Here is a 16,923-nt window from a genome sequence, read left to right on the forward strand (position 1 = left end):
ACAGAGATATTGAGGATGCACGGGTGATGTGGAGGCTCCTGGACGAGATTGAGGAAGCCGGATGAAGCCGGATGCACTATGGGTATTTATATCCCCGCGTTTGATCGAGATGAAACACGCTGCCGACCTTCTTCCCTGGTGATTTTATACAGCATCTGTAACCAACCTCAGGTTGAACAACATCGAACTTGTCTACATGCCTCACTTCCAAGGCATAACACTCTTGGATATAGCACATATAGGGTCGACCTACGTGGACAAACGCGGAGCCAACCCGCATCAGGAGCAACATCTGTCGCACTCAGCACTCCCTAGGCTAGGAAACTGCTTTATAGAGATTATCAAATCTCATACAACTGCGGTGCTTCATGGGAGAGTTACAGCCACTTTCTATCTCTACAGCCACAGTCAGGACTAGTTAAGGAAACATTTATCGATACCAATGTTATTAAACAATATAGCTGGCAAATTGAAGTAAGGATGACCACAGATTTCATTGATGCACTTCTTTAAAAGAGGCGACTATCACCGATATACAACAATCCACCTCCCAAATCTTCCTTGAATTTCTCCCGCTTATTTAAATATTCGATAGTCAATGGCTGACCGAAATAGCAGACCCAGTTTACATGACGACGCAGATACATTCGCAGTCTTCATCGCCACAACCACAGCCGAAGCACGGCTTCGAGACGCCCTTGATAGGTTTAGAGATGGAGGATGCCGCCGATGAGCCAGAGGAGGTTGGCAAGGTCTCGTTGACGGGGGAATTTTTCGTAGTTTGAGCCATCTTGATAACTCTGCAGGCCGTTATTAGTACCTATATCAGTGAACATCGAAATTAGGACGTACATAATGGCTGGTCTTGGTACGGAGTCTCAACGGTCTTGGAATTGCTTGTTTGATCTTGGCTTCCTTGTGCAGAGAGCATGGCATACAGGAGGAAAGAGTGTGTGGCTAGTTATATATGGATGGGTGTGTCATGCCCCTGAGTTAACTGGTTGATTACGGTGATGACGAGGCCCAGACAGCCACAGCTGAGATGGAGACCATAGGGAGGCGTGTCTCAGCTGCAGATTGGTGTGGAGCTCGCTTGCTTAAACACACCATTGTCTACTCCGTGTACTATGTTCGGGAAAAAGGGAGACGAGGAGAATAGACAAAAGTACTTTTCTTGATCTTGCTGGCAATAAATATCAAATCTTATCTCATTATCGTTAGTGTTGGTTCCCGGCACCGAGCCGGTTCCAGCTAGGGGTATCTTGATTTTGATCTCCTATCTCCCTCGCACAAGCCTGCCTGTCACATTGATTAGTTAACCAAAGCAGGGATACTCTCTATAACATGTATTGTATGTCTCGTCCCCATCTATCCACTTTAGATTTAGCATTTACGAGCTGAGTTTCTCGATGAAAGCGGCTTCCCCACCGGGCTGCATCTTGTTCAGCCATGAGACAAGCTCAATTAGCTCTGCTCGTCGTTCGTCATCTAGCTGGTCACTATCCCCAGTCAGGACGGACTTGAAAATCGGCAGTAGACGGGGGGTAAGTTGGCGGATGGTAGCATCCTCCCATTTATCTAGGATGTATTAGTTTAACCAGACAGGCAAGGCTTTAAGGAGAAAAGGGGGATGGGGTCCATACAGAGTTGGCAGATCATGCGGTAGATTGGTTCGTTCTCGTCGAAGTCATTCTGCAGAGGGAGGGTCTCGATTAGAGCAGGGAGAACTTCCTCCAATGGGACGTTCTCACGGTGCTTAATAATCAGGCGAGCAATACAGCCGGCAGCATTGTCAGGGAATCTAGCCTGCTGAATTTGAAGGCAGCGGGTGACTTTCTCTAAAACAGTTGGATAAGCAGCCACGAGCTCGGCATCAGCCTCGGACTTTTCAACTAGCATGCCAACAGCATAACTGGTGTTGCTGCGGGTCTGCATGTCCTCGTCAGTAAGACGATGGGTGAAGAGGCGCAGGAAGTTGCCAGTGTAAGGGGTGATGGCGTTGCCGAGCCCGGAGATCACATCGGCAAGAACACCGATGGAGGTCGAGCGCTCGAGAGATTCACTGCTGGCTGCAAAGCGGAGGACATATTTCTCGAAGGCTGGCCAGAGAGCAACAAATTCGGCGCCAAGAGCGATGGCGAGGCCAGAGACAACGTCGAGAGCAGTGTCGATAACATTCCAGTCAAATTCGGACAGCTCCTCCATAAGCTCTCTATCCTCATCGGTAGCATCAAGATCAAGCTGGCATGGATGCTGCTTGGTGATGATCGAGGTAACCATGGAGGTAACCTTTTCAAGGTTCTCGCGGTTGGAGATCAAGTAAGGGCCGCAGAAACGAAGGTTGTCAGCAAAGTTGCGGTTGATATCAGAGACGGCGGAGCTGTCATAACGCGGTTAGCATGCACACTATAGCATAGCATGTAACTAAGAGATAAAAAATAATAAGATGTTTAATCAGATAAGTAGATCGCTGTATCAGCAATCGCCCTTTGGGCGTCTGCGTGAGCTGGGTAACGAGTGTTGTCATCATAATAACAAGCTGAGAAAAGACACCGAAGAAGACAAGGAACAAGAAACTTACGGATCATCTTCCTCAGCCCAGCGTTGAAGGGTAACCTTCATCAAGATTTCACCGAGCTTCTTGAGCTCACTTGGTGGCTCGCTGAGGGGCATGTTCTTTCCAGGTTGCCATTTCTGCATCTGCCCGGTCTCCTCGCAGACCTGCCATAGAGCAGCATATGATCTATGAAGGGTTGACATGGCACTCTTTCTCACCCCCTCGTATGAGTGCTCGGTGAGTGGCAGGATGTGCTGCATGGCCATCTCGAAGAACGGCATGAAGGACTTGCCGGTGTGAGTGATCACGTCTCCGAGAACTTCAATTGCAATCTCCTTCTCGAGGGAGACGGGGGTGACAGTGTTGAGGTTCTCCCAGTCATCCACGTCTTCAAACTCATCATCATCATCGTCATTATCGTCAGCACCAGCAACACGCACTTTGTGTCCGGCGATCGTGACCTCCTGGCCAACCAAGTCCTTGGCAGCATCTCCGAGGGAGACTTCCATCTCGGTCTCATTCTGCTCCAAACAGGCGATCAAGGCCTTGACAACGCCTTCGAGGTATGGGGTGAATTCGGATCCGTAGACCTTAGACATCACGCCCCAGAAGAGATAAGTGCTCTCCTTTAGGCGAGAATGGTCGAGGTGTAGTGCTTCTTCGCTGGCCTGCATCAATGGTCCAACGTAGTTCTTGAAATGCTCCGGTCCAGCGCCGGAGGACATCTCACCCATAGCATCGATAACGCTGGCGCGAAGCTCGAGTTCCTCCTCGCTGTGCTTCAGAGTAGCAAACTCTTGCATGATATGCATAGATTCGTCAAAGTAAGGCAGGAAGGCCTCACCAGCAGAGGAGGCGACTGATCCGAGAGCACTGGCGGTATGGCCCTTGATCTTGAAATCAGGGTGCTTGAACAGCTTTTGCAGCAATGGGACAAGGTCCGATTGGTAAGGAGCTACGTCCTTGCCCTCCATGCCGTCTACAACGGTGTCTGTTGCACTGAGGGAGGATTTGATCATGTCTACTGCTGGGCCAGATTCTTCGCCGCTGTAGCCCTGCATGGCGGTGGCCAGATTCTTCAAGAGCAATGGCATGAGGGTCTGGTGCTGCTTGCTGACATCGTCTGGCAGAACATCAGCGAGACGAGCAACAGTGTCTAGAGTAGCCTGGCGAACACTAGCCTCGGGGTCCTGCAGCAGGCGGAAGAGAACCGGGAAGATCTCTTGCATTTGAGTGCTGATAAAGTCAGGAGCTCCGTCAATACACATGCCGAGCGACATGATACCGGCACGACGGTGGCTGGCCTCTGAGCTGTTGAAATACTGGCCAACCGCATTGAGGAGTGGGACGACGACCTGGCTGGGAGCAAAGCTCTGGGACATCATGTCAAGCAAACCCAGGGCGGAACGAGCTGGAGTGATGTCATCTTCATCAGAATCCAGGCTGTCGAGCTCAGTAGCGATAACCAGACAGGTGCGGGTAAGTTGGTCACCGAGCTGCATGCCCTGGATACGGATTTTACGGTAACTGACAGCCTGCATTAGGAAGCTGATGGCCTGAGTTCGGGTATCGTCGTCGGCCTTGGTGTTGGCAGCGATTTCGTTCATGAAGATGACAAGGTCCTTGAGGTGAGGGTTGAGAAGCTCAGGATCGCATCCAAGGAGAGTTTGGTAGACCTCAAAGGCCTGCATGATACGGGCGTCGTCACCTTGGTCAATGGTGTCTTTGAGGACATTGACCATGGCAGGGAAAATCTGCTGGAATGCCTTGACTGGCTTCTCGTCTTCATCGGAGTCCAGATGAACGGCTAGCTTGCTGAGCGCGAGTAGTGTGTTGATGCGGACCTCCGCGCTCTCCGGGTCACGAATCGTCTTTTCGAACAAGGCAAAGAGGTCCATGAACTTCTCTTCAAAGCCTTCACCGAGCGTCTCGAGGATAGCAAAGAGAATGTAGGTGCCCACGGCACGCTCCTCCGGCTTCGCGCTGGTCGAGGCGTTCAGCAGGAACTGCGGCAGATCCGCCCACTCGCCATCGGCCAGATCAACCTCAGCAATGGCTGAGATGACTCTGGCACAGGCGTGGCGGACGAGTGCAGAGCTTTCGGCAAGGGTCGAGCGCAGAAGCTGCTCGCGGACCTGTGGTTTCTGTGCATCAGGGACTTTGGCCCACAGCTTGATTGCCAGAGAGCGAGCCTCGACGGCGGCCAGCTGCTTCAGGTCGGCATCATGGTGTGTGGTAGCAATTTGGATGAGGAAAAGGAGCGCTTCAGGGTTTTTATAGTACACCTTTTGCAGTGTGTTTGTGGCTTCCTTGACGCTTCCTTGGCTTGCTACAGTGAGACACGTTAGTAATAAGCGAGATAACGATAAGGATCAAAAGAAAACAGTAGAAGCACAAGTAGAGGAGCAGCGGGAGAAGATGATCCTGAGGATATTGACTGACGATTTAATATAATCTGCAATTGCTGCAGGAATTGTGCTTGATCCATCTTGACTGACGGCTCCCAGCGAGCCCGGCACGCGTTTGCCTGTGCCTGTACCTGTTGTGCCTGTTGACTAGATCTGCCTAGTGAGACCTCGCAAGATAGAACGAAAGAGCCTCACGCTGCCAGCACCGATCACAGTGAGATATACTCTTCTCTGCGCAGCAAAAGCCGGCGGTTCCTCAAGTTGTTGAAGTTGAAGTTGAGGAAAGAAAAAAATTGGTCGACATTTTTTTTTTTCCCTTTTTGAGGTGGGGAAGAAAAAAGCGAAATCATGTGCTTTTTGCTCCCCGCCATTATTTTCTCTTAGTGTTATTAATAAATACTCTGACGGAGACGAATAGGGGGTAGTGATAGTATTGGTAGAGATAGATGGATAGATAGAGATATTAGATGGCATTGTATATGCACGATAGGATCAAGGACTGCTATGTCCAAAAAGGAGGAAACTCCAGCGTACAAGACTCGAAGGGTCTATAGCCAATACATAGTGAATAACCAAGCGAAAAAGGAGTACAGATAGGATATACAGCCAAAGCAGTAGAAAAATATAAGGGGTAAAGATAGACAGAGATATATAGAGTGCAACACTAGAGCTCTTCGTCATCAGAGTCGTAGTAGTCGTCGTCGAGCAGCAGAGACCTGTACCCGCGGGCCGCGAGGTCTTCTTCGAGGCCGCCAGCAGCATGAGAATCAGCATAGCCTAGTAGTTGCTTAGTTAGTATAGAACATAATAGATAAGGGCCAGGGGTTGGCATACCGTCTCCGCCTACGAAGCTGAGGGCCACGGGCAGGAAGATGAGAGCGTGGGCGGCGGCAAAGATGACCAGAGCCAGCCAGACGCGGAAGTAGTAGATCTCAAATATCTTGCTACGGGTAAACGCTAAGACACAGATGCCCACAAGCTTGGTGATGGTGATGCCGCTGAGGACGCTGCCGCCAACGTTGACCAGTGCGGCCCAGGATCTAGCGGACCGATGGCGGAGTTTTACGGGAGCCTTCTCCAGCAGCGAGGCGGAAGGGAACATGAAGGCACGGGCGATGTGAGCGCAGAACTCGACGCTAATGCCAACGCATATCACCAGGTTGACGAGCGAGATGGCGTTTAGGGAGACGCCCACTACGGCCATGGCGCCGATAATGTCCACCACGATCATCACTACGGTCAGTGTCACCACTCCGCCGGTGAAAAGGGAGCCGAGCAGGGCGGATGTAATCAGGAAGATCACGCCAACGGCGGACCCGAGTAAGGTGCCGGTGAGCTTGACGATGGATGCGTACTGGTCGAAGAAGATATAGAACTTGGAATAAGGGAACACATCGATGCCGTGGTTTGTCGAGATGTCGTTGGCGATGCGTCGAGCAGAGGCATATGCGTTGATGAAGTCGGCCTGGGTACGCAGAGGGGTGTGGGATGTCCGGAAGCTACTTGCGTTGGTCATGATCCGGTCGGAGTCGAGGACGAGGGCGTTGCTGTATGGTGCCTTGCCGCCGAGCGGGCAGCTTTCGGTCGTGGGCGAGCTGAGCCATTTTTCAGCATAGTGGATGAATTCGGCGCCCTCGGGCATGCCATACAGAGAAATGTTCCAGCTGGGCTGACGATTTTCGAAGCACGCTTTGCCGTTCTCCTTGCAGCAGTCCTGTTGCGGGTTGAGCCAGTAGAAAAAGTCGTCCATCCAATTAGCCGTTGCGCCCGAGATATATGAGACGTTTGGCCGTTTGGATTCTTGCTCCAGGACAAAGCCGAGAGAGTACTCGTCGCAGGTGGTAAACCGGCCACAGACCTGTTGCTGGTGCTCCCTGGAGGTGATGTTGACGTCTCTCGTCACAAAGTAGACTGGAGGGCCAACACGCAGGTATTCGGACATGTCGTTGAAGTAGGGTATCAAGTAGGAGCCGTTCGGAATGGCGATCCGCTGGTCTAGTCCCAGCTTCACCATGGGAATCAGGCCCAGCCCGGCGGTAAAAAGGCCCAGGAAGAGCACTACCACTGCAACCTTCACGTCCTTTCCAAGCAGCCTTGTTGCATAAACTTTGCGGATAAACCACTGAAGCATGCTCTCGCCAAAATCTGGTCTATCTTCACCTGCAATACCGTTGTCCCCAGCCTTGCGGACAGCAATGCAAGGTATACAGTCCACCCGCAGGCTCTCTACACGTTTCTGGTTCAAGGCTAGGATGGAGACAAACATTGTAACTTGCAATAAGGCATTAATCAACACGGCGCCAGCTGCATACGCAGCGAAATTCTTTACCGCCGGCATGCCCACGAACGCTCCCAGTGCAAAGGCGAAAGTCTCTGTGGTGGCTGAAAGTAGAATGCTCGGGCCAATCCTTCCAAGAGCTCGAGCAATGCGCTCGTCAATCTCCTCATCTGGGTGGCTTAGGTTCACCCGCTCAAATTCATGGACGATGAGGAAGATGTTATCTACGCCCACAGCGAGGACTAGGAATGGGATCACCTCCGCGATGATAAGGGTGACCTTGATGCCAAATGCCGAGAAGAGGCCGACGGACGCTGAAACGGACATCAAGACAATAAGAATACCGACGATTCCAAGAGTGAATTTCGACTGGACGAGGACATGGCTCGGATTGTGAATGAGGGACTTCCAGCTGATGGTTGTCGAGCCAAGGGCGAGGGATGCGTATATGAACATGATAACATAGCTGATGACAACGATTCGGGCATCGGTGTTGGTTGACTTGTTCAGCTCCTGCTCAAGTGATATCTCGGTGCTAAATGAGACACGGAGGCCACGCTCGGAAGCTTCCTCTTGCACGACCCGCAGAACTTGCTTCAACGTCTCCTCCCAGTCCATGGCTCGCGCTTCCATATCAGATCCTTGCTCATAGTTGTTGACCACCCAGGTGATAATGAGTGCATGGGCATCCAGGATATCTGCTGTGTCGTTGAATCCACCTAGGACCATCTCTGGTGCTAGAGGCTGCTGGAAATCCGGGAGACAATCCCGTGAGCCTGGGGACTGAGCACAATGTTGTAGGTGCGATTTCCATGTGTTCGGGTCGACGTTGGCGAAAGATCCCCCGAAATAACCAGAAAGAGACTGGACAACACAGGCACGCCCGGTTGGGTTGAAACAAACGTCGTCTAAGGTCAATCGTTTGTTCAGGGAGATCATTCTGCGGACACGGTTCTCTACATCAAACCACCAGCCCAAGGTCTCGTAATCCAATACGGGCTCTGGCTTGCTGGTGTCAACATCTTTGACAACAAACACCTGTTCAATACGATAGAATGGCTCAAAATTGGAATCAAAGTAATTCTTCTCTTCTGCTGCTGCCGAGGTAGGGCTCACCCAGAGCCTGACGGGGTCAGTTTCGACCGCAAAACGAAGCCAGCCAAGACTGAGCAGGACTGAGACTAGGACAGTTAAAGCGATCGTCAACCCAGGGAACCTCGCGCAAATCCCACCTAACCGTTTAAAGGCGTTGCCCAGGACATGATTGAGCAGGTATGGTTGAGGGATCCGAGTCTCCTCAATAACTTCAGCCTCCTCGTCCTCGTCAGTTGGTGCATCGTCCTGCAAAAGGCGAACCCGTTCAATGCTTCGAGAGCGGTGGCGTTTGAACGCAGATCGGGCAATCGCCAGGACCACGATAAGCATCAGGGAGATGGAGTATATCAGGATCGCGCTGAATGTCAGACAGGGCAAGCTTCCTACCAAGCAAGGTTTTTCTCCCTTTATGGCGGGAAGCTCTGCGCAGACGTTGGGGCAATCAATACACGAACAGCGGTACGACTCGTCCTTGTCAGCACAGGATTTTGTTTCGTCTGGCACCGGCTTCATGCCCTGGTCATCGTCCGGCCGTCGGGGCTCGGTCAGGAAGTTTATCTGGAACGGGCTGCCGAGCAGCTTCTTGTCACCGAGAAATTTGACGAACTGGGTGTAATTCTTCGCTCCTCCACCAATAAAATCCATGGCCTTGCCGCCAGAAGCTCCGTTCTTGACATTCTTGCAGCTGTCGTAAAAGTTGCTCTGATAGTCTTTCGACCAGACGTTGTCCAGCTCGGTGACCAGCAGCTTTCCGTTCACCTCGGCCACATCGGTAACGTTGATAAATAGGGACTGGTCCGGGGAGCAGGTGAAGGTGCAGAACAGGTTGAAGAAGTTCTCCTTGCACGCCGGACAGGACGAGATGACTCCCGCAGCCAGCTTCAAGTTTGTCGATAACGCATTAATCTATAAGCCCATTAGCACAACGGACATTTTTAACCATACATACACAAACAACACATCACCAGGTGAAAGGAAGCCTACCTGCTCTTCCTTGCAGCACACCGGCCCGTCTTCCCACTTCTTCCCACAGAGGTCTACCAGCCGCTGCCGGACTCTCTGGTCAGGCTGATGGGCCAGTCCATTGTCCGGGCACGGCAGCTCGCCGCCAAAGAAGGACTGCCTCCCACAGTTGCCTCTGATAGCACACCGGCCAGCCTCGTGGACCTCCGTCTGAGCTGCCAGGGAGAGACTGGCTATACTGCCGAGGGCCGCCAGCGCAGCCAGGACGGAGAACCGCATCGCAGGGCCTTAAGACGATATCTCGCAGGGCCGAAACAGTGTCCTAGTAGCGTCCTAGTTGTATTTGGAGCTCTTCAAGCTCCGTCTTGCCTTTCTCAACAGGGCGTCCGCCGTCACTGATCTTGGTAGATGTATATATGAGCCGGTCGTGTGGCTGGGCCAGCTACGTCATATCGGGTGAATCAAGGCCACGGCCGTCGCGGCCGGAGGAGGATAGGCTCGTCGTGTATATATAAAAGTAGGTAAATCGGAAGTAGGATAGCAGCTCTACAGCTTCACGTCGTCGCCTCTTCGTCTGCTTCGTCGTCTCTTCTTCTTCTTCTTCTTGTCGTTTTCGTCTTGTTGTTTTTTTGTCTTTATGCGACGTCAGAGTAAGGTGGATGACTAAGTATGTCACGTGGATCTTCCAAAAGGGGAAACAGAGAAGAAGAAGAAAAAAGACGAAGAGTTTGAAGTTTTGAAGATAAAAAAGACCTGAAGACGAAGCAGGAGAAAAGAGCGTAGAGATAGACGTCGTTAGAGCCATAAACAGAGACGCTGTTTGGTAGAGAGTGTGTAAAAAGGACCGGCGTACTGGGTGTGTATTGTACGAGGCTCACCAGTTAGCTAACTTAGGTAACTAACTAGTTAGTTCGTTCGTTCGTTATTTAGTTACACCTTCAAATTTCGCCCTCTCGCAGATATCTCACCAGATATCAACAACTCAGCCTGAAGCTCTCTCGCTCCTTTCCCTCCCTCTTCTTCTTGCTCGCCTTCTTCTTCTTCTCCCTCTTCTCGCTCTAGCTGTCTGAAGTCGCCTGAGCCGTCTGCCTGTCTCTTGAAAAGAAACGAAAGTCCCCCAGTCAACCCGTCACCCATGGCTTCAGTAAGTCTGCTACAGGGCTGCAACGAGAAACAACCCCCTTCACTGGCTGGATAGGTCCAACTGACCCTGTGTTTTTTTTCTACTGCTGCAGCCCCATCCTCCTCACGCGTTCACGAGCACCCCCTATACCCTGCCAAACGGCTCGACGGTGGTGCCAACTCCCGGGGCGACGCCGCTGCTACCAAACAACGGCAGGGTCATTCAAAATGGAGCTGTCAGGATCCTCTGTATTGCGGACGTGCGAGGTGAGGAAAGACCTTTTTTTGCCTGCTACGCCTGTTACTTTTTACCTGCGAAGATACGGGAGATATACAAGTCGATGCTTGCCGTTTGCAGTCTGCGTTTTCTTGTCTAATACAGGTGAAATGGTGCAGGAAACCTCAAGTCGTTAAACGAACTCGCCAAACAAGCTCGAGCTGACCATATCATCCACACCGGTGACTTTGGTTTTTACGATGATAGCTCCCTGGAGAGAATTGCAGACAAGTACGCATGCTCCTCCTTTTCTTTTCTCCCTCTTGCTTGTTGGCTCTGTCTGCATATTGACGACTGATGCTCCTGTTAGAACCCTTAAACACGTTGCACAGTACTCTCCTTTGCTCCCCGAGCCCATTAAGCGCAGCGTTGCTCAGGTCCCTCCCCAGCAGTCCATCAAGCAGCGATTCAGTCCCGAGCAGCTCCCACTTTCCGAACTCCCCCTCCTCCTTAACAAGCAGATGACCCTCGATGTGCCAGTTTACACCGTGTGGGGCGCCTGTGAGGATGTCCGTGTGCTAGAAAAGTTCCGCTCTGGGGAGTACAAGGTCGACAAGCTACACATCATCGATGAGGCCAATTCGAGACTACTGGATATTGGCGGGGTCAAGCTTCGTCTGCTTGGCCTCGGAGGCGCAATTGTCATGCACAAGCTCTTTGACAACGGCGAGGGCAAGACAACCATTGCCGGTGGCCAGGGTACCATGTGGACCACGCTGCTGCAGATGGGAGAGCTAGTCGATACTGCCAACCGTGTATACGACCCTGCAGAAACCCGTATCTTCGTCACCCACGCATCCCCTGCCAGAGAGGGAATGCTGAACCAGCTGTCCGTCACCCTTAAGGCTGATTTCTCCATCTCTGCCGGCCTCCACTTTAGATATGGAAGTTCCTACAACGAATTCAGCGTGAACCCAACCCTGGACCATTACCGCGGCAAACTGGCTGCTTCCAAGGCTTCCTTCAACGACGTTTGGGATACAGTCCGCGGTGAAGTCGAGTCAGCTATAAACGCAAATGAAGCGCAAAAGACTCTGCTGGACAACGCGTTAGACATCGTTCAGAAGATGCCCAGCATCGCTAACGGCGGTAACCCATTCGGTGGACCAGTAACGGCAAGCAACGCGGGCGGCCAAGTGGATGAGAGTGCCTTCAAGAACATGTGGAACTTCAACCTGGCTGATGCTGCGTTTGGATACCTGGTCCTTGATATTGAGGGAGGCCGGATTGGTACCGAGATGCGCGCCCAAGGCTTCAACTTCTCTCACCGTGGCGGCAAGCCTACTGCAACCAGTGCTCCCCAGACCGGTGCTGCTCCCCCTACACTCACCAACCCTTCTGGTGCCGCAGGGGGCACATCCGGAGGGCCAGGAGGACCTCCACAGACCCGAGTAGCGCCGCCGCAGTTTGGGCAGATACCAGCCCAACCATCACGGAACACCGGCAATCAGTATCCTCCCCAGGTCTCTTCCGCACAAGCCCCCAGCCAAGGTAAACAACACCCGCCTCTGCCACCCAAGTCTACTGCATCCCCAGCCCCCATCGGCGCCAACAAGGAGAAGCCAGCAACTCCCAAACCAGTAACGCCTCTCGCCGGAACACCTGCACCGCAACAGCCACAGCAACAGCAACAACCGGCCGCATCTGCTGATAACTCTGGTTCCGAAGCCAACGGCTCCACCCAGCCATCAGGACAGCCAGACTCTAAGTCGGCCAGTTCCACGGATAAAAAACTAACCTGCGGCCTGTTCATTTCCAACGTAGACACCGAGGAGGCAGTTCGACAACTATGGCCTGATGAAGACCGAGCAAAGATCATCAAGATTGAGAAATGGGGCAAATTCAACTTTGTAGTTACTTTTGCTACACCCGAAGACTCCAAGCTTGCTCTTGAGAGACAGCCGCTGGAGCACAAGAAACCTAGCCCTGCTGGACCTAACCGAAAGCCCAACGTAAAGGTCTTTGAAGACCGGGGCTCTCACCGTTCCTCCAACCGTGACGGCCAAGGGAACGCCGGAACATGGCAGGCCAGCAGCCGTGGTGGCTCGTCAGGAAACACTCGCAGCGGCTACCAGAGCGGAAGCGCAGCCAGTGATGGCGAGGGCGGCAGAGGAGGCCGAGGAGGGTTCGGAGGACGTGGAAGAGGTGGACGCGGTAGTGAGCGAGGCGGAAGAGGAGGCGGCCGCGGTGGGCGAGGCATGGGATACAACAAGGGAGCAGCCGGCGAATCGAGCTCTCCCGCATCTACTCCGGCGCCGGCAGGAGACAAGCCTACTCCTTCGGCTACTGAGTCATGATTGATTCATCCTGGGAGATTCACTGTTTAGATATCCGTATTCTGTGCATTCTCGGGGGATGTGTCCTGTCTACTTGTTACCTTCACCTAACTGTCGCCTCCATATTTGTCTTCGTACCCTCAAATACCTTGCTCCACCCGTTATTATTCGAAATCCTACCACCCCTGCTTTTCTATAACAAAACTGTTCCATATAACGCTCCTCTACCTACTTCCACTTCTCTTTATTCCCAGTTATTTATATCCCCTTTAACCGTAACATTACTCTATTCCTTACCTCTGAAACCCCCGAATCCCCTGAGATACCTTACAACCTGTATTCAATATGTTATTCAGCTTCCTTCTGGCCAGTAGGTTTCCTAAGATCGGTAGTTTGGTACCTGATTACTGGTGCAACATTGCTTAGTATCCAAAGTAGAGACTCTGATCATAGGCTTTCGTAGCATTTGTAAACAAAGAATATAGGTGCCATCTATATTTGACCGAGACTGAGATCATGTATACAGCATTTGATTATCGATGTAAGTGGCCTTGTTTTAAACACTGTAAGCCTGCCAATACCTCGAGATTGGAATTCTTTATTCAAACAATTAAACGCTACAGACGCTAAATATGTAGTCCATCCGTACACCAGTCCATCCATCTGGGCCACCCGCGCCTTCTTTGTTGTAAAGTAAATTGGGCATGCCTTGTAGTATAACAAAAATGACGAGCAGAGTAATCTATGCTGTCTGTTATACTCTATTGCTCTTGTTCTGCGGGCGGGGGAATATACATATTTCAAAAAAAAAAAAAAAAAAAAAAAAAAATCAAAACAAGTCACGAAAGAGAAGATGAAAAAATTCAGCCAGACCAACACGGGAAGAAATGTCACTGGAATAAGTATGGTTCAGGTGGAGATTATTTTGTTCACGTTTGTGAGAAATAAAATGAAGGAGCGAAGAAGTATTGCCCCTTAAGTTGAGGATAACGGTTAGTCCATGCAAACAGGCGTGTAGCCAAAACTTTGAGAAGACTGAAACAGATATTCGACAAGGGCGAGAACAAAAGGACATAGCGCAGCAGAAGGACAAGCAGCTAACCGTCGAGTAAGCGGAATGCAAACGGGGAACGGCCGTTAATCAAAAATTCTGATTCTTGCTTCATAAACCAAAAGCCTGATACGCACGGATCAATGTCGGATAGACGAATATATATTAAATCGCTCTGGTCACAATATCGTCGACATCCTTTTGATCAATGACGACGCCACCCTCAGAGCAGCGAGCCTTGGTACGTAGTTGAGTGCAAAGATTGTCGACATCGATTTCGCCGTTGCGGAATTTCTCCAGCCGTTGAAGACGATCCCTAGAAACCGGGTTAGACGAACTATCGTTTGACTCAACCGCTTCGATAGTAGGAACTGACCATATCTTAGTGCAGGAAAGCATCTGAGATCTGTCTTCGCCAGGTACCACCTCTTCGTCGTCGTCGTCGATTTCTACCGTGTTACCTGGGGCATCGGCCTTTCCAGGTGTCTTAGCGGCGGTACCGGGGGTGGCAGGGTCAAAGGCTCCTAAGTCAGGCAACGGGAAAGCATCGTCAAAGAAGCCGCTGAACTCTTGCGAGAGAACAGCATCCTGCGGATCACGATAATCACCAAATAGGACAGGATCGAAGTGACCGCCATTCTGCTGGGCGAGCCAGTCGAAGCTAGGGATAGAGGGATCAGATAGCAAACCGGAGGATGCAGTCGTAGAATTGTTCCCACTGGGGTCGGACACTGTTTGGGTATTGTTCGTATTCTCAGAGACAGTACTGTTGCCCATGGTTGGCGTTGAGTTTGTAGGCGAGAGAGTGTTCACTGCATTTTCCGGGCTTTTAGGGTTTGTTGACCCTTGGCTTGACTTCTTTGCGAGGGCTGCGGGGATGGGGTTATCAACGCAACCGCATGCTTCGCCTAGTTGCTGATAAAACTTCAGCTCACACTGTGAAAGATTGTTCTTTTTGGCAGTACCGTTGCTGTGTCCCTGCGTAGAGCTGGCCGTATCGCCTTTTTGGGCGATGGTAGGCGATGTAAGGCTAGACTCGGGGGATGTGCATATTGATGATATGTGCTGGGACTCGGAAGAAGCCGAAGGGGACTCGGAGAATGTGGCGGGGGAGCTGTCAAATGTGTGCGAGTTATAGGTGTTTCCAGGAGCTTCAGGGCTTTTATTTGCGGTGGATGACAGGCCATTTGGCCTGAGGGTACTGCCATTTGATGGCGCGAACTGCGACGCGGCTCCGATGTGACCGGCCGCTTTGATACCCAGGGCTGGATGGGTTTGGCTGCGGGTATTGGAAGATCCCTTGGTCAGGGATCCCATGCTGTTCATATGGGCCCCAGGGAGATCACCAAATTTGGGGAAATCAAAGGAAAAGTCATTGTTCAGGCGAGACTGAGCGTGCAGGCTTCTCGCCTGATTGAGCAAGCTAGTCGTAGGGGAAAAGCTGTTCCCACTACTGATCCACGATAGCCGTTTGCGGTATTCCTTCAATTCGACCTGGAGGCGTTGGACATGGGCACGGAGTAAAGTGTTCTCTTGGTTTGCGGTCTGAGATGCGCGCTCGAGATCTGCTACCTTTGTTTCGAGGTCCTTGAGATGCTTCTCCTTACGATCGCGGAACGCTCGCTGTGCAGCTCGATTCTGGGCTTTGCGTTTCTATAACCAAGGCTTTTAGCAGCTGAATATAGCATGGGACGCAATGGAAGTGTTAAGGTTAAGAAGACACTTACTGTTGTTGGCTCTGAAGTTAAGGGCTTTCTCCCGGGCTTCTTAGCGACCTTTTCCTCATTTTCCTTGCGCTTCTTTCCCGTATCTGCGCCCTCCTGGCCATCAAGACTCTTTCTCTTTTCACGATGTTCAGTAGCAACATGCTGTTCGCCCTCTATGCCAGGGAGGTCCCCAATCAAAGCTTGGTCCGAGACATCAAATTCGGCATCTAGGTCAAGTCCAAGGAACGGGCTATCTTCTGGATTAAAACCGAGCTGTCCAGAACCTGGAATGTCCTGGGGAGGCGAGTCAAAAAGGTCGTTTCCAGACGGGCCGTTTGCGGAGCTGAGATTGGGCTGCGGGCTGGGCTTTGTGGGCTGGTTATTGGAGGAAAGGGCAGCGAGAAGCAGATCCTGTTGGTCTGGAGATAGGTAGAGGCTACGCTGGAAGGAAGGGTCAAATTCAGCCATGGCGAGAAGGGTAGACGTTGAGAGTAAAAATGGAGGTGGGTGTTTTGGAGTAGATTCCGACCAAGTGGGCGAAATGATGGGCCTCTCCAGGAGATGAGCCGGAGTAACTCGTCCCCGTGGGCAAGCGTGGGGTGGTGGAAGAGGCAATGCAGCGATCAGTCAGAGATGGTTGTTGATTTATTCTAGAAGCGGTTCTTTTCTTTTCCCCGTCCTGTCAGCCTGCAGAATACTCCGTTGGATGATGACTGACGGTCTCGATGACGGCCAGGCAAAACGGTCAGGCTTGGAAGAAACGGTGGAAGGCAGCAATCGAAGGGAGAATAAGCTGCCGGCCAAATTGCGGCACAACTAGGCAAGGACTAGGACAAGGGCCAGGATGGTGCGCTGCGGGTTCGAAGCGTGCAGAAGACGGTGGAACAGGCGAACAGCGACCGAGATCAGCTCTCCCGCAACGACATCGACCGCCTGGTGGACAGCTGGCCGGAGGTGACACGCAGGTGGCTGAAAGCCTGAAGGGCGCTCGTTAGCGGATGGCCGAGAACGGGGGGCCTCGTATTCTGCCTTCTGTAACACTCGGAGCCGCGGTTTAACAGCAGCCGGAGACGATGTCACGCACGGCGTCGGCAGCGGAGCAACAAGGGGAGAATGATATCCGAGCAATTGCTTGTTTTCCCAGGGCGAGGTTGTCGAGATATCAAATGGCGAGCGAGCGAGCGACGCGG

The 16,923-nt window shown here is 51.9% G+C and overlaps 5 protein-coding genes across 5 annotated transcripts; 1 reads left to right on the top strand and 4 right to left on the bottom strand.

Moving 5' to 3' along the window:
• Positions 1-625: 625 nt before the first annotated feature.
• Positions 626-790, bottom strand: MGYG_09175 (hypothetical protein; the record flags this gene model as incomplete). Its single annotated transcript, XM_003169637.1, has 1 exon — positions 626-790. One exon carries the CDS (start codon positions 788-790, stop codon positions 626-628), a length of 165 nt encoding a protein of 54 aa, XP_003169685.1.
• A 600-nt stretch (positions 791-1,390) lies between these two features.
• Positions 1,391-5,045, bottom strand: MGYG_07854 (hypothetical protein; the record flags this gene model as incomplete). The annotated part of the gene is made up of 4 exons (XM_003169638.1): positions 1,391-1,578; positions 1,644-2,380; positions 2,582-4,886; positions 5,000-5,045. The coding sequence occupies 4 exons, from the start codon at positions 5,043-5,045 to the stop codon at positions 1,391-1,393; spliced, it is 3,276 nt and encodes a 1,091-aa protein (XP_003169686.1).
• Positions 5,046-5,629: 584 nt separating this feature from the next.
• Positions 5,630-9,580, bottom strand: MGYG_07855 (niemann-Pick C1 protein; the record flags this gene model as incomplete). Its single annotated transcript, XM_003169639.1, has 3 exons — positions 5,630-5,742; positions 5,800-9,244; positions 9,323-9,580. The coding sequence occupies 3 exons, from the start codon at positions 9,578-9,580 to the stop codon at positions 5,630-5,632; spliced, it is 3,816 nt and encodes a 1,271-aa protein (XP_003169687.1).
• Positions 9,581-10,436: 856 nt separating this feature from the next.
• Positions 10,437-12,997, top strand: MGYG_07856 (Ser/Thr protein phosphatase; the record flags this gene model as incomplete). The annotated part of the gene is made up of 4 exons (XM_003169640.1): positions 10,437-10,445; positions 10,537-10,690; positions 10,820-10,931; positions 11,011-12,997. The coding sequence occupies 4 exons, from the start codon at positions 10,437-10,439 to the stop codon at positions 12,995-12,997; spliced, it is 2,262 nt and encodes a 753-aa protein (XP_003169688.1).
• A 1,195-nt stretch (positions 12,998-14,192) lies between these two features.
• On the bottom strand, positions 14,193-16,201 carry MGYG_07857 (hypothetical protein; the record flags this gene model as incomplete). The annotated part of the gene is made up of 4 exons (XM_003169641.1): positions 14,193-14,343; positions 14,404-14,745; positions 14,872-15,680; positions 15,755-16,201. The coding sequence occupies 4 exons, from the start codon at positions 16,199-16,201 to the stop codon at positions 14,193-14,195; spliced, it is 1,749 nt and encodes a 582-aa protein (XP_003169689.1).
• Between the last annotated feature and the right edge of the window lie 722 nt (positions 16,202-16,923).

Source organism: Nannizzia gypsea, genomic scaffold (assembly GCF_000150975.2).
Source record: "Nannizzia gypsea CBS 118893 supercont1.8 genomic scaffold, whole genome shotgun sequence".
NCBI lineage: Eukaryota > Fungi > Ascomycota > Eurotiomycetes > Onygenales > Arthrodermataceae > Nannizzia > Nannizzia gypsea.